This window comes from Carlito syrichta, unplaced genomic scaffold (genome assembly GCF_000164805.1).
Source record: "Carlito syrichta isolate Samal-C Ts95f unplaced genomic scaffold, Tarsius_syrichta-2.0.1 Scaffold301673, whole genome shotgun sequence".
NCBI classification, from domain to species: domain Eukaryota; kingdom Metazoa; phylum Chordata; class Mammalia; order Primates; family Tarsiidae; genus Carlito; species Carlito syrichta.
The window spans coordinates 1,927,979-1,942,154 of record NW_007245769.1 but is presented as its reverse complement, the minus strand read 5'-3'; the positions used below and the strand labels follow the sequence as shown (position 1 = coordinate 1,942,154).

Genomic DNA, 14,176 nt, shown 5'->3' with positions numbered 1-14,176 from the left:
CAGCTGAGTTGTTGTGCATTTTCAAAATTCTAAACAAGGTTTCTTCTACATTATAGTTCAATGCCGAAGATAATTATCATTCTCTTCAGGAGATGTTTAGTTGTGCAAAACAGTAAAAGGCAGAGTCATGTGCCTCATTTTTCGCTTGGTTTTAAGGCAGAACAATATGAGACTATTTAAACTTCTCTTGAAAATATTCTTACGAAGGAATTAGTCTATCTCTTTTACAGAGAAGTTGTAACAAATGATAGTGGGGTTTTGTTTTTTTTTAAGGGCGTGAGTAGGCAAAGGTGAGGGCAAAACTAAAATCACTCTAACAGCCTATATGCCAGATGTTATTTTGACTGAACCATGTTATGCTAGTTAAGAGTATATTTTAAGCAAAATGAAAACCTGTGATAGCACCTAAATTAAATCTAAACGTGTTTTCTTTAAAGTAGTAGGAGAAGAAGGTGTTTCATTTAGGCTTTGAAACTGTATTTAAAAAGAAGTTGCTTTGTAATTTTAATATGGTCCATATCATGGCAGCTTAAAAATGAACTTCTAGATTCCCTCAGGATAGTGATATGAATTCCATTAAGCACTTTAAACACCAGTCTCCTACTGAGTTTCCCATTGAGAATGTCTCACTGAAGCACTTCACAGTGCTCATTACTTTGAGCATGTGTGTTTTGTGTTATTTTCATGCAAGAGAACTTAATTTCTGCTTTTGACTTGAAAATAGGACATATGAGTTCGAACTCCCCTCACTAGCTTGCTCACCACTGTCACAGTTGCAAATAACGAAATGACTTCTAGCACTATTTGTCGTATAGACACTTGGGACTCCTATATGCAGATATGATGAATCCTACAGCCTGTTTAAAATATAATGTAAGATATTAACCCTACTTCCCTTATGATTAATGATATCTAAATACTTGCTTTCAAAAATTGAGTTATATGCCAGCAATACCTACCAATGATTTGAGAAGACTCTCTGGTGACTGATGTACTTTGAAAGCATCAAGCTTTAGGCCAGGTGCGGTGGCTAATGCCTATAATCCCAGCACTTTTGGAGGTTGAGGTGAGAGGATTGCCTGAGCCCACGGGTTTGAAACCAGCCTGGGCAACTTGGCGAGACTTCATCTCTACAATAAATCAGAAAATTAGCCAGGTGTGGTGGTGCACACCTGTAGTTTCAGACACTTGGAAGGCTGAGGTGGAAGGTTCGCCTGAGCACAGCAGGTTGAGGCTGCAGTGACTGTGAGCACTGTACCACTGTACTCCAGCATGGACAACAGAGTGAGACTCCAACTCGAAAAGAAAGCATCAAGCTTTTAAAAAGTCAATTTGTAACTAAAATTTCTTGAACTTAATACAGTTATTATGGCCAAAGAGATAGGATTTTCTGGAACAGTCTTGATTAGAAATAATCTTCTTATTGCTTCATAATTACATTCACTAGGGCATGTGCTCAATTTTGGTTTGGAAACGGTGACCATCATAAATATAGCACGGTGATAGAAGTAGAGGGCAAAGGAACTGGTTTGAGAGCCACAAAGAGACCCAGGCAGTTGTCACCATGATATCCCTGAGGCTATAATTTACTTTTACTTGCAGCCTAGAATGTGAAGATCTAGACATTCCCCAGCTAAATTCAGCTGATGTCTAGATGTCCTTTAATATATTTAATTGTTTGTGAACAACAGATTACATTACTTTTTCTGAGCTATTTTCGCAGTGGTTAGCTCTATCTTTGTGGAAAGGTCCAAACTGATTAATCTCCCTAGTTTTGTATAAATAGTGAAAACTAATATTAATAATCCTTTGAACATTTTTGTAAGATAACCAAATATAGGTAATTTTGTGGTTATATATTTAAATATACATACATCTTTTTAAAATTTTCAACTAATTTAATATCATTTTCAGGCAAAACCTAGTAAATAAGTTAGTAATTATTTCTTGTTATTTCCATTTAGTTACCTTCAGCAAGAAAACAAGCCCAGGAAAATAGATTAGAATAAATTAGGACCGATATCCATCTAAAAGTATTTATTTTAGTATTAAATGTATTTTGTCACTAAGAAAAATATAAACTTTGAATAAACAGATATATTCTTGGTCATCCCATGTCTCAACATGCCTATTCATCCTCGTCTACCACTTTTATTGTGTATTTGTGAATAACTTTGTCTTAACACTCATTTTTGTTGTTATTATTATATAGTAGGGTTTGCAGAATGATATGAATGATACCCTTGGTAAAGTCTATTTACAATGCAGAATGTAGCAATGGAAAGTCATAAAAGTATTTAATGGTCTTTCAACTATAATTTAACTTTGCTGGATTCATGCATAAAATCACACATTTTCACAAATCTTGATAAATATATCAAGGTCCAAATGTCACTATTTTTCTTCCCACCAAAAGAGGCTTGACACAAAACTAGGGCATTCTGTTTTAGGCTAAAAAGCACCTTTTTGCATTTGAGTTTTTATGATGATTAAGAAGTATAATTTTCTTAGTAGAAAAATACTTTTAGAGGGCAAAGGCACATTTCTCATCTGAGATAAATGAATTTTTTAACTTAAAAATTAATAATGTTCTAGAAAAGTTAGTTTTGTAAGTGTTTTTTTTAAAAAACAAACTTTAAAAATATAGAAACACTACTCTAAGTAAAGGCCACTTACCACACACTTATTTAGTTCTTACTCTGTGACCGGTACTATGCCCAAATGGAGCTGTTGACAACCTCCCAAGAGCCGTTCACAGTGTGAATTAAGCAAGGTGCACTCTGAAGAAAGGTTTGTTTTTCTCTTTGTTTCCTCTTCCGTTTTTTTTGTTGCTTGTCTTTGCTGTTTTGTTCTGTAATATATTACATGAGGGCCATTTCTGATAAAATAATAGAAAAATTACTCAACTTTTAAGGGTAAAAATTAACTCAAAAAATCCCACCTGAAGCAAAGCAAAACAACCTTATCTTCTAAAGTAAAAAATGAAAACAAACTAGGCTTAAGATAATGTAGCTCCTAAGTACTTTTTACATGTTAACAGAAACTCATGGAAGTCCATATAAAATGTAATTTATGTAATTCTGACATCTCATCTTTTCAGCTCCCTGTCAATGCCCTGTGCCTAACTTATATCTCATCATTGTCACATCCTGTTTACGTCAGATATAAGGACATGTTCCATGGCAGAAGGACAAGGGAATAGCAGAGATAGGAAAGATTAAACAAGTTCAAAGCGAGAAGTAAAAAGCTATTAATCAACAGTAAGGTAAGTTGTCTCTGGGTACCTATTACAGGAGAAAGCACATACAAAAAGTTTTCTAAAAAATTTTTGGTTGGAATTTATGTAATGCTAAAGGCTGTATAAAAAGTAAACTTAAGAAAAAAGATGATTTAGATATAATGTAAGAAATTGGTACCTGAAGGGGATAAGATGCTTGAAAGGACCACAAATAAGTCTTCATTAATACTTATAATAAAATAAATAAATTAATAAAAGTTGAAGAAGACTTTCTTGAATTCCCTTTTAGTCATCTGATTCTGTGTAAATCTACAACATAGCAGAATTCTCAGAATCTGCTAAATCTCTTAAGATATCACTGGCAATATTTCTGAATGTTCTTAATTCTTTCATTTCTGAATTTGCTAACTTAGATCAAAGTATGATTTGCTGATTGACTGAATTGTATTCAACCCTCAAGATATTTAAACATGTTTTGTGATTTATTATTTAGAATTTATTGGAAGTCTCAGGTTTCCCTATGACTATAAAGACATTTTTAAAGAAAGATGCAGTACTGAGTTAGTTGGGTGATCTCATTAGTAGCCTTCATATGTCATGCCTGTGATTTTTGACAGCATGGTTCCCACAAGATCCTGGAAAGTCAGTTTATCTACATAGAAATGGTATATGAGTTAGATTATATGCTCTGTTCATACAAGGACCATATCTCATTGCTATAAGCATGGTGCTGAATGCAGTATCTGTCACACAATATATCAATATTTAGTGAATGAATGAATTCATAGTCTCTGCCCTACCGCTCCTCTGAGGTTAAAAAAGCTTAAAGGATTATCAACAAAACTGACTTAATAATACAGGAAACAATCAGGACATTTTATTCAACGGCTATTTTTGATATTAATAAAATGTGTAACCTCAGCCCACTCACCTTTTCTTTCTTTAAGATGTTTGTATTTGTAAAATGTGGTAAATTGGGATGTATTATTTGATGTTTCTTCCAGCGCCGGTAGTCTAAAAGTTTCTAATTATAAGTAAGAAGAAGCAAGATGATGACCAATGAAATCAATATTAGCAGCTAGAAAAATGCTTCAAGGGCATGTTCAGATAAAGTGCATCCTGACCATAGGCCATACCTGCATAATACACTAGGTCTATTCTAGCAACTGGAGAAGGCAATGTAGAGTTCACCTTGATCATAAATCTGTTGTGTCTAAAAGCACCAAAACAGCAAATCCTTATGATCAAGCAATTGAATTGGAACCCAGCGGCCATTTCCATATGAGTAAAGTGACAAAGATTTCTGCATTATCCACACATGAATTGCAGTATTACTGAATGTACCTTCTGATGGCATATCCAAAAAGAAAAATAGGATTTGTATCTTGAGTCTATGTTATTATGGAAGTCAATCCTTTAAAAATGAAAATAAATATAATATAATTTTTAATCTCTCAAGTTGCTTGCAAACTTCATCTAACTCAGTAAGACTCTTTTCATTCCTACTATCAAAAGTCTATCAAAGAGTCAGAGAAAAGTTAAAACAATTAACTCAGTATTAAACTCATATTATTAGCCTTTTGAAAATTATAATTGTCTGTCATTTGTGCTTTTCATTATAATATGTATGTCCTAAGACATTTACAGATATGACAATAAAGAGAAATTGAGACAACGCATGGAGAAGATCAACTTGATTTTTTGGAATTATTTTTACTTTCCAAATTTAGTTAGGTAATTGTATCACTCTTCAATTTCTTCATTTTCTTTTCTGTTGTACATGACTCCTGATAATTGGTGAATGGTGAGCATTAAAGTTACACCAAAATCTTATTTATCTCAGCCAAATCCCCATATCTCAGTTGACTGTATGCTACTAAACAGTGACTGCGAACATACACTTTTGAAGAAAAGCAGTTAAAAATGTGCATTGAAGTGTCACAGTCTGAGAAATTACCTGAATCTAAAGTTTCTTCTTGGAGACCAGAGTTACTGTTTCCACTTTAAAGAACTGATAGTGTTTCTTTAACAATCTCTCTCTCTCTCTCTCTCACTTTCCCTCCCCCATTTCTCTCCTCTTGTCTCCCTTGCCCCCTTCTTCCCCTCTCCCCCATTTTTCCCCCATTTCCCCTTCTCTCCCCATGTCCCCCCCTTTCTCCTCCCTCTCTTCCTTCTCATCTTGTGTCTGCTGCTGCCTGGCAACTTTTCTGCCTGGAAAGACAGTAAGAAACCCAGAAGTCCTTGCAAGGATAGCTGCAGAAATCCCTAGCAACCTAACGTTCAGGCCAACTCTCCTCACACACATCCATTCCTTTAGACAGACTGTCAGCTCCAGCTTGTTTAGACTCACTTCCTCTTTCTAACTTACCACTTTCAGGTGTGTAGCACATGAATTGTTACTATCTATGGATAGAAGCACAACAGCACAAAAAGTGTTTAAGTTAGCAGAAATTAAATCTGATGTTTGATCACGTGTACACAAACCATGGCTCAAACTGGGAAGTATACGATTACCACTGACTGATGATTAATATTCGTGTGTTGTCTTAGAACAGAAAGGAAGAATGATTGGTTCTACTTTGTTTAATTTATCTCAATGAAAGGTTTCATGATATTCTATAGTTTGATGAATTAATTTATTTAACTTGTCAGTGCTAATAACTCTGATTAAAATGAAGAAATTATAATGGGCCATAGTAACAAACAAATTTGAACAGTAACTCTAGCTATTCTCTCTTCTCCAATATCACACTTTATTAATTTCACTTTTCATTAATGCATATATTATGAGGAAATAAAAGTATTTTATAGAAAATATGCTTCCTGTTTTATTCATAATCCATTCAAATTGGATGGTTATTCAAAACTTAGAATAAATTAAGTTTTGAATTATATCTTGGTTACTAAGCTTCCATACTTGCTATTACTATTTTATAGCACTATTTTGATTCATGATTTGGTGATAAAATTGGTGATAACTTAAGAATTCTATTTTGCTTTACTATTCCGGTCACAATGTCCAGACAATGCATTCTTAATTGTCTTTCATCGAAGGAAATGCAAAAGTCAACCAGATGATCTGAAAGAGATCATATGGTTTTTACTTGTCCTCATTCACTTAATTGACTGACTATTAGAAGGCACTACATATTCAGAGTGTAGTATACAAGAATGCAAGAATACAAGATCTTCTGGGCACTTATCTCTCTGATGATCTTTCCTAGCTTTTCCCTTTTTCCAAGCTGACCGTGGAATCTAGAGCTGTTGCACATACTGCAGAAATGAATAAGTTACTGACTTTTAATCATAGCTTTGTGGCACTTTGGTTTGTGGCAAGAGTCTTTGGTGGGTCATATTGTTCAGGCTGCTTTCCTCTTCTTGGTAATTTTTGAAGTGGAAAGCGAATGGTGGTAATCATACAGAAGAGGAAGAGTCTGAGTGTCCTTAGCAGGGTTTGTGAGCGCTTTTCTTCTTGCCAAGACTTAAGTGGATACAAATTTCCTAATAGCTGACCTTCTAGTTGACTGAATGGAATTGCGTAAGAAAGACATCTACTAACATCCTCCTAGTGAATAAGTATTTCATAGAATGCAGAGGTCTGTGGACCCTTAAGAAAGACATGTGTTATGTTGTACACCATTCATATTTTATTCTCTCTCTCTCTCATATTCTTTAAACTATACCACTTATTCCAAAGTGTGTGGATTTTTGGTACGAAGTAAAATAAGGGAAACAAATCTTTCTTTTTCTCCTGATTGATGCATTTTATTATGAAAGAATAAGACATCTAGGGGAAATTATGTGTATCAACTTTAGAAGAAAAAGCATACAGTTTTGAATGCAGAAGGAGTTATTGTAGACACTAAATGATTTGATTTACAAGGGAAAGTAAACTTTACAATTTAAAATATTGAAATGAGACATAAAAGACATATTTATAATCACAGAATAAGTATAGAAATGTACATATCACAGATTCTTGGCAATGTTCTGCAGAGTCACCTTTGTGTTCTTTGATCTAGTATAATTTTAATGACTTCAAAGGCACATCCAAAGATGCTTCTGGACAATTTTACTCTCATAAATGGCTAATTCATAGTGCTGGCATTCGTCTATATGTCTCAACCAGCAAACTGAATAAAGTGTATAAAGTATCTTTCCTTCACTTTTCAATCAACCCGTTGCTTACTTTTTGTTCCTTTCTCATAGTTTTCCCTTCTACTCATCTCGGGTTTTAAAATATTACATACAAAAAATCTTCAACCGTTGCTCTTTGATAAAAATCATTGATGTTACAAGGTAGAACAAAAGTCTCCAACTATTAAGATTTCTGAGTTTTCACTCCCTAGCCATTTTTCAATGGCAGACTGAAATTTAAAGCACTTGGAAGATCATGTTGAAAACTTAAGTGGTTATACCAACAACTTTTTTTTTTTTTTTTTTTTTTAATTTCACTGATTCATTTAGATGCCTCTGATAGCTCGGGAAAGTTCTCAGACCGCCACTGTGGTGTGTGGCAAGGAAAACAACACCAAACCCAAACCACAGGACCGGTCTAAAATGGCTCTAGATACTCCTCGAGAGAGAGAAACCCACTGCGAAACACACTGTCTATTCCTCGTTTTATTGTTTTCTGCTTGGGGACCTCGGTCGCCTTTCCCATTAACCTTCCCTTCTTACGCAACGCTGAATGAGTTGGGGGGTTGTTTGGGTTTTTGCTTCTGCTGAGTCACTAAATTTCCCATCTTTGTCCCCCAGGTGCTGCTCAGCATAAAAGTTAAAAGTGCAATTCAGGAAGCCCTGGGATTCTGTGTCCAGCGGAGGCCACCATTTCCCGAAGGGAAGCTCAGTTCCTCGGCTTGTCCTTCCTTCCCGGGGAGGAAGGCAGCCTCCAGGGAGCGAAGGGGTCGAATGCTCTTAGCCGGGAGCCGCCAGGGCGCCCGCCGAGCGTTCCCAGCCGGCGGCCCAATGCGGAGCGTTCTAGGAGCCTGGCTGGCTCAGGCCAATGCAGAAGTGCCCCCCTTCTCCAAAGACCCCAATCCCTACAGAACCAGCTTGGAGTTACTTTCCCTTCAAGGAGACAGAAACAATTGTGATCTGTGGCGCTCTCAGTCGGCGGTGGTATTTTCCTGTGGCGTTAAATGACTCTTACTAAGTAATAGATGTGATGGATGTGGACGACGAAGGGGGGTGTGTGGCGGATTCGGTGATTAATCAGTGCATTCCCATCCGCTGGCATCTCTCGCTGCCCCTCTTGCGTGATGTAAGATCAGACGTACCCTGCATTGAAAAGTCAAGACACACGAGCGCCTCGCTCGCGCTCACACACTCTCTCCTCTCTCTCCCACGCGCGCGCATCCCTACACCTTCCACATCCTGCTCCAGGCAGGAGAAGGCGGACCGGCTGGACTCATCGAGCCGAAGAATTTCCAGTGACATTTGTAAATGACGCTGCTCGATTCCGGGCTCCGAGCCGCCGCCGCCGCCGCCGCCGCCGCCGGGCCGAGGGTGCCGCCGAGCAGTCCCCAGCGCAGGCTTCCTTACAGGGCGACCACAATGTCCCAGTTTCTCCTCGCCTTACTCACTCTCTCGGGATTATTGCCTATCGCCAAGGTGCTGACCGTGGGAGCCCACCGAGGTAAGAGAACACCTCCCCCTTCCCTCCCTTTCCCCTCGGCTTTCCTGCGGGGCGATGCTGGCAGACAAGTGAGTGAAACTTAAGTCCTTGCCTCCCCGCTCCCCCAGACCGGGTGGCCGCCGTGCGCTGGCCTCCTGGGGGGCGAGAGGGGCGGTGGGGGGTTTCGGAGCTGGGTGCCAGCGTCCTCCGCATCCCCGCAGGACCTCGTTTACCGGTCCTGATGTTTGACTCCCTCCTCCCCTCCCCCCCCCCCCCGGAGCGTTTGGACTTGACTGTGCGCTCCTGCCCGCGCAGTCTAAGCGCTGCAGATGTTGGGATCCGAATTCGCATTTCCGAGAGACCCTCCGCGCTGGCTCTTCGCGGCGAGCTTTTGCGGACTCCGGGTTCTCCGCGTTCAGCGCGCCCGCCCTCAACTGAGCTGCCAGGTTAACTTCCGTACCTGCTGCATTCCGAGTCTGTGGCAAAAAGCCCACCCAAGTCCCTGTCCTTTCCGTAGCCCCTTCCTGGGGCAGACTCGGGCGACAACCCGGTCACCAGCGGAGAGGTTTTTAGGGTGCTTCTGGGCGCACGCACCTGCTTGAACTTGACTTTTTTGGATCTGAAGGTCTGTGGCACAGCCCCGGGGTCCTCGAGAGGTCGATCCCCCACTGGAGTGCCTCGACTCAGCCAGGCGCTTTGCTTTTGCTTTTTCTCCGAGTAGCTGATGATTGGGAGAAGTTTAGAGGGGAATGGGCACGGGGAGCAGAGGAGAGAGAGGTGGGAATTAGAATACAGCAGGATTTTATAAACTTTTCGTCTCGAAGACCAAGAATCCCCGTGCAAGTTTAATGATCTTTGACAACAGTATGCACGGGTGAAAAAAGGAGGAAAAAAAAAGTAGATGAATATTTGGGGGCACTGGCACTGGTCTGGGAATGGTTAACTGTTTAAAGTAAAACCAGAGGTATTATAGATCCTTTTTAAAAATCATGATATGAGCTCATGTTGACTGGTATAGTTCAGCTTTTGAGTTTAAATAGGAACAAAGAAAAGAAAGAAAAGAAAAGATACCCATATCCTAATGCCAAGTAAACAGGCAAAATGTTGCATTGGGAGATTTAGTGACTGTGTTTATACAAAGCAAATTATGAATTGACTAAAAATGATTGCTTCATTATAGGAAAGAACAGGGGGAATGAATTGTAGTGTTTGAATCCAACCTGCTGTTGGCAACCAGGGTCTACTCTTTATAGCATAGCCACACATGTCATTTCCTTTACCAGTTGTGGGACTAATATGAGTTCCTTTAAAAAATCTGACATTTACTGGTGATAATCTTTTAAACTGATCATTGGCACCTAACTATATAGCTTCTGAACTTGTTTAACTTGCCTTGAAGTTGGTGTGGAATAGTTGAACACTATACTGATGAAATGGAAGCACATAGCTCTCCTTGAAATGATGATGTCTTTGATTTGGAACAATCAGCTCTCAACCTTTCTTAGGAAGAATGTTTGAAGTTGGACCAGAGCAGAGGAACAGAATGAAGCTTTTCAGCCCAGTGTGCTAGCAAAATATAATGGTACTGGCAGACTACTGCTATTGGGTTCTTTCTGATTGAGTCCCCAGTCTGCGGAAATTTGACCTCATCCAGCACTAAATCGTCAATGCTTTTGTATATGCTTATGGGAGATAGGACTGTTGCTATTATGATTAGAGTAAATATCTGAAGAGAATTTCATTTATAATTAAAAAATAGACCCCCTGCTTTATTCTGGGAGAGGAAATTAAATAACTAAGAGGATGATATGTAGTACAAATGTAGTTCCATGAGAGACAGGAAAATCTAAGATACAAGCAGAAGACATGGAAATTAATTGTTAGTTTTTCCTAAAAATGAAACAACGTTATATTGTATATCCTCAAGTCCACAGAGATACTATATCAGATAACACAAGTAAAAATAGTCATAGACCAACACTTTAACACTATTATGTATATTTAACACAACTTCTAAAACTGTTGGAAAAGAACTGACATTGTCACAGCTAGCTATCAAAAGTGAAAAGGGTGGGGCCCCATTTGGGAAAAAAGAAAAAACAAATATTGTTAAAAGTTGAAAAAGAAAGTGCTGCTGCATTATGACAAAATTCCCTCACTGAAATGCTGAAACAGAAGATATGGGTATATAAACCCAAGAAAGAGGTTAACGAGATGTAACTTTCTGCACAGGTTTATGTCAGTGTCCTTGAAGAATAGAGCAGGCATGTGAATTACACAGGTGTGTTTTGTACTGCAAGTGTTTTTCATGCCAAAAAATGAGAAATCACTTGTAGGTTCTACACATAAGTACTGGGTAATGGATAGCTTGGTAAACTGTAGGATCTATATAAGAAATTTTTGTATTACCTTCTATCTGTGTCGTTTTTCCATTTGTAAGTTTGTGAGTATAAGCTCCAATATTTTATTAAATAGAGAAGTACTTGAAACCAACTTAATATGTTTGTGTTCAATCTACGCACGGTCACTTGTCCTTTAATTCTATATTGTTTACTTTCTTAGTTTATATTGACTTTATACAGAGTTTAACCAGTATACATGTCAGTTTTTATTAAATTCCATCACATCTTAACAAGGAAACATCTTTATAACTCTTAAAAGCCAGAAGTGGAGGATAAATCACATTCACTTATATTCAACCAATTTGTCATGTAACAGTGTCATATCATATCAAAGTATTGCTTGATAAGGATTAAAACTTAAAAGGAAGTCTATCTTAAATTGTCAAATTTTCTGAAAAGAAAAGGGATTGAGAGACCTAGAGCTAATCTCTTTTAAATTCTCGAATCTGATAAAATGTGGAGACATATTTCCAAATAATTAAAGTTCATGTTGCTATAGTCATTTTAATGTGTCTGTATATAAAAATCATCTGAATATGGCAATTGCGTGTATGTCAAAATTTTAATCTTCCTTTCCTCAAAGAAGAATGTACCAGAACCCTTGTCTCTTTATATGCTCCAAATATCATTAGAGTTTTGTTTCGAAGAGATCTCTAATCTTTGAATTTGTTCTCTCTTCTCTTTCTCTTTCCTTCTTCTCAAGCCTTAATTAAAACTGGGTAAGAAGGAAAAGAGACGATATAAAAATAAAGAAAAATTTAAATGTGCTAAAACAATATGAAAGAAAGTGAATAACAGAAAATTGAATTAGGAAGAGAAAAAGATTGATGAGAAAGTCAAAGATAAATTTTAGAAAAGACCGAATCCAAATCAGTCTTTAAAGTATGTTTTGACAAAATAATAATTTCTTAAAATTTGTATTTTTTTCTGTCATTTCATCATAAATATCATATGAAAACATTTGCTGCATAAAATATTTTAAGGAAGCTTCCATCAATGTGAGACTGGATTTAATTAAACCTATAAGAAGGGAGAGATACGTGAGATTATTGCAGAAAACTTAGATGCTAACTATGCTACAATTATAAAGATGGAAGGAATTTTTTTTTTTAATTTAAGTGAATGGAAGAAAATTTTCTTAGAAGGGGTTCTGGGTGAGTAATATTGTTAATGTATTCTTAAGAATGAGATGACACTTTCTAAATGTTACTTGTCATTCAGATGGAGATATACAGAGATTTTTAGTTTGCAGATGTGTTGGATCCAGGACATTAGTTTCTTGCCAATTGCCTTGTCAATATCTTTTCAGAGCCTAGGGCATACTATAAGGTAAGCTCCATTTAAAGTCACCTAAACTGAACAGAACTTGGGGTCTTCTACGAGGATTATGATGTTAGGAGATCTCTATATGGCCTCTTCATTCTATATATTAATGTGATCCAGTTTTTTATGTTTCTGGTATTAATTTTAATATCTTAATATGAAAAGACAATTCCCCTTTCTCTTCCTTAAACTTTCTCCTGATTATGGGGATTCTGTGTAGTAAAAACTACCAATCAGACATACTGTTGGATTTCTCTATCTTCTGTGGCTGTCTGTCAAAACAATTCTTGTACAAAGGAAACACTTGTCTTCATTCTAGATAGATGCATTCAAAGAAAGTAGAATTAATACTAAAAGTTAAACATGTCTGTACCAACATGATGTCATTAGTCAAACTAAGTTAGTAGTAAGTGGAATCCATCTATCCCATTTCTCTTTCTTTCTCTCTGTCTCTATCTCTATTATCTATCTATCTAGCTAGCTAGCTAATTTTCTATCATCTATCTATCATCTATCATCTTTAAAATGGCTGTCTTGGCACAAACACCTAAAAAATACCACTCTGGTCAGAAAATTGAAGGTAACTTTCATTAATGAAACTTTTATTTTTCAAAATTCAGATAACATGTCTATTCTGTGAGAATTGACTCCTTGAAAGACAAAAAATGTGAAATGAAAGAAAAACAAACTTTTGTTATTTTTCAACTCTCAACATGCAATAGTCTAATGAATTTCCATGTAATACATATGTTTTTGTAATAGAATCTGACTATGTGGAGGAAATAAATGTTAAAATATATTTGCCTTTAAAATGCCTATAATTAACTGCACCAAATGCTTACAATTTGAAGCAAGGTGTTTAACTAGCTGGAATACTAAAGAAAATGAAGTAAAAGTCTGAGTACCCTTATGAGTAAACTAGAATATTTACACAGCCAAACTTCTAGAAGAAAATAGTTATGTTTACTTTAGGTAGTTTATAAACTTTTCTTAAGTTTCCTGAAGAAACCTGGCTTCCCATATTTAATCTAAGAATAATAACAAAAACTGCTTTGGAGTACGGAGAGAGCAAATAAGATTTTTGTTTTTGTTTTGACCATGGATAGGAGGGAGAGAGGCAAAAATAACCAACCAAACAGAAAAAATGTCAAGTGACACTTTTTTCCTCCTCTTCTGTGGAGTTGCTATACATTTTCACTTGCATTATTTCCAAATTCAGCCTACTAACGAACCACAGACTAGAGACATTGGAATGAAGTTGCAACATGTCAATCACAAATCTAACATTGTGTAGGCCTTGGGAACATTCTCCAGTCATTTTATTTTGGAAGGAGACATTCAAAACATATTAATTTTTTAGAAAAAATATATTATTTAAGCTGGGCTCAGTGACTCAGCCTGTAATCCCGTGCTTTGAGAGGCTGAGGTGAGTGGATTGCCTGAGCCCGGGGTTCGAGACCCACCTGGGCAACTTGGTGGGACCTCATCTCTACAATAAATCAAATAATTAGCCGGGCATGGTAGTGCGCACGTGTAGTTCCAGCCACTTGGAAGGCTGAGGCGGAAGGATCACCGGAGCCCAGCAGGTCGAGGTTT

The 14,176-nt window shown here is 37.2% G+C and overlaps 1 protein-coding gene across 1 annotated transcript in view; it reads left to right on the top strand.

The window, feature by feature from the left end:
• The first annotated feature begins 7,820 nt into the window (after positions 1-7,820).
• Positions 7,821-14,176, top strand: part of LRP1B (LDL receptor related protein 1B) — a 1,912,798-nt gene continuing 1,906,442 nt past the window's right edge. The window contains exon 1 of the mRNA XM_008055101.2: positions 7,821-8,876. Within this exon, the coding sequence (XP_008053292.1) occupies positions 8,684-8,876 (193 nt within the window). The 5' untranslated portion in view covers positions 7,821-8,683. The remainder of the gene's footprint in view (positions 8,877-14,176) is intronic.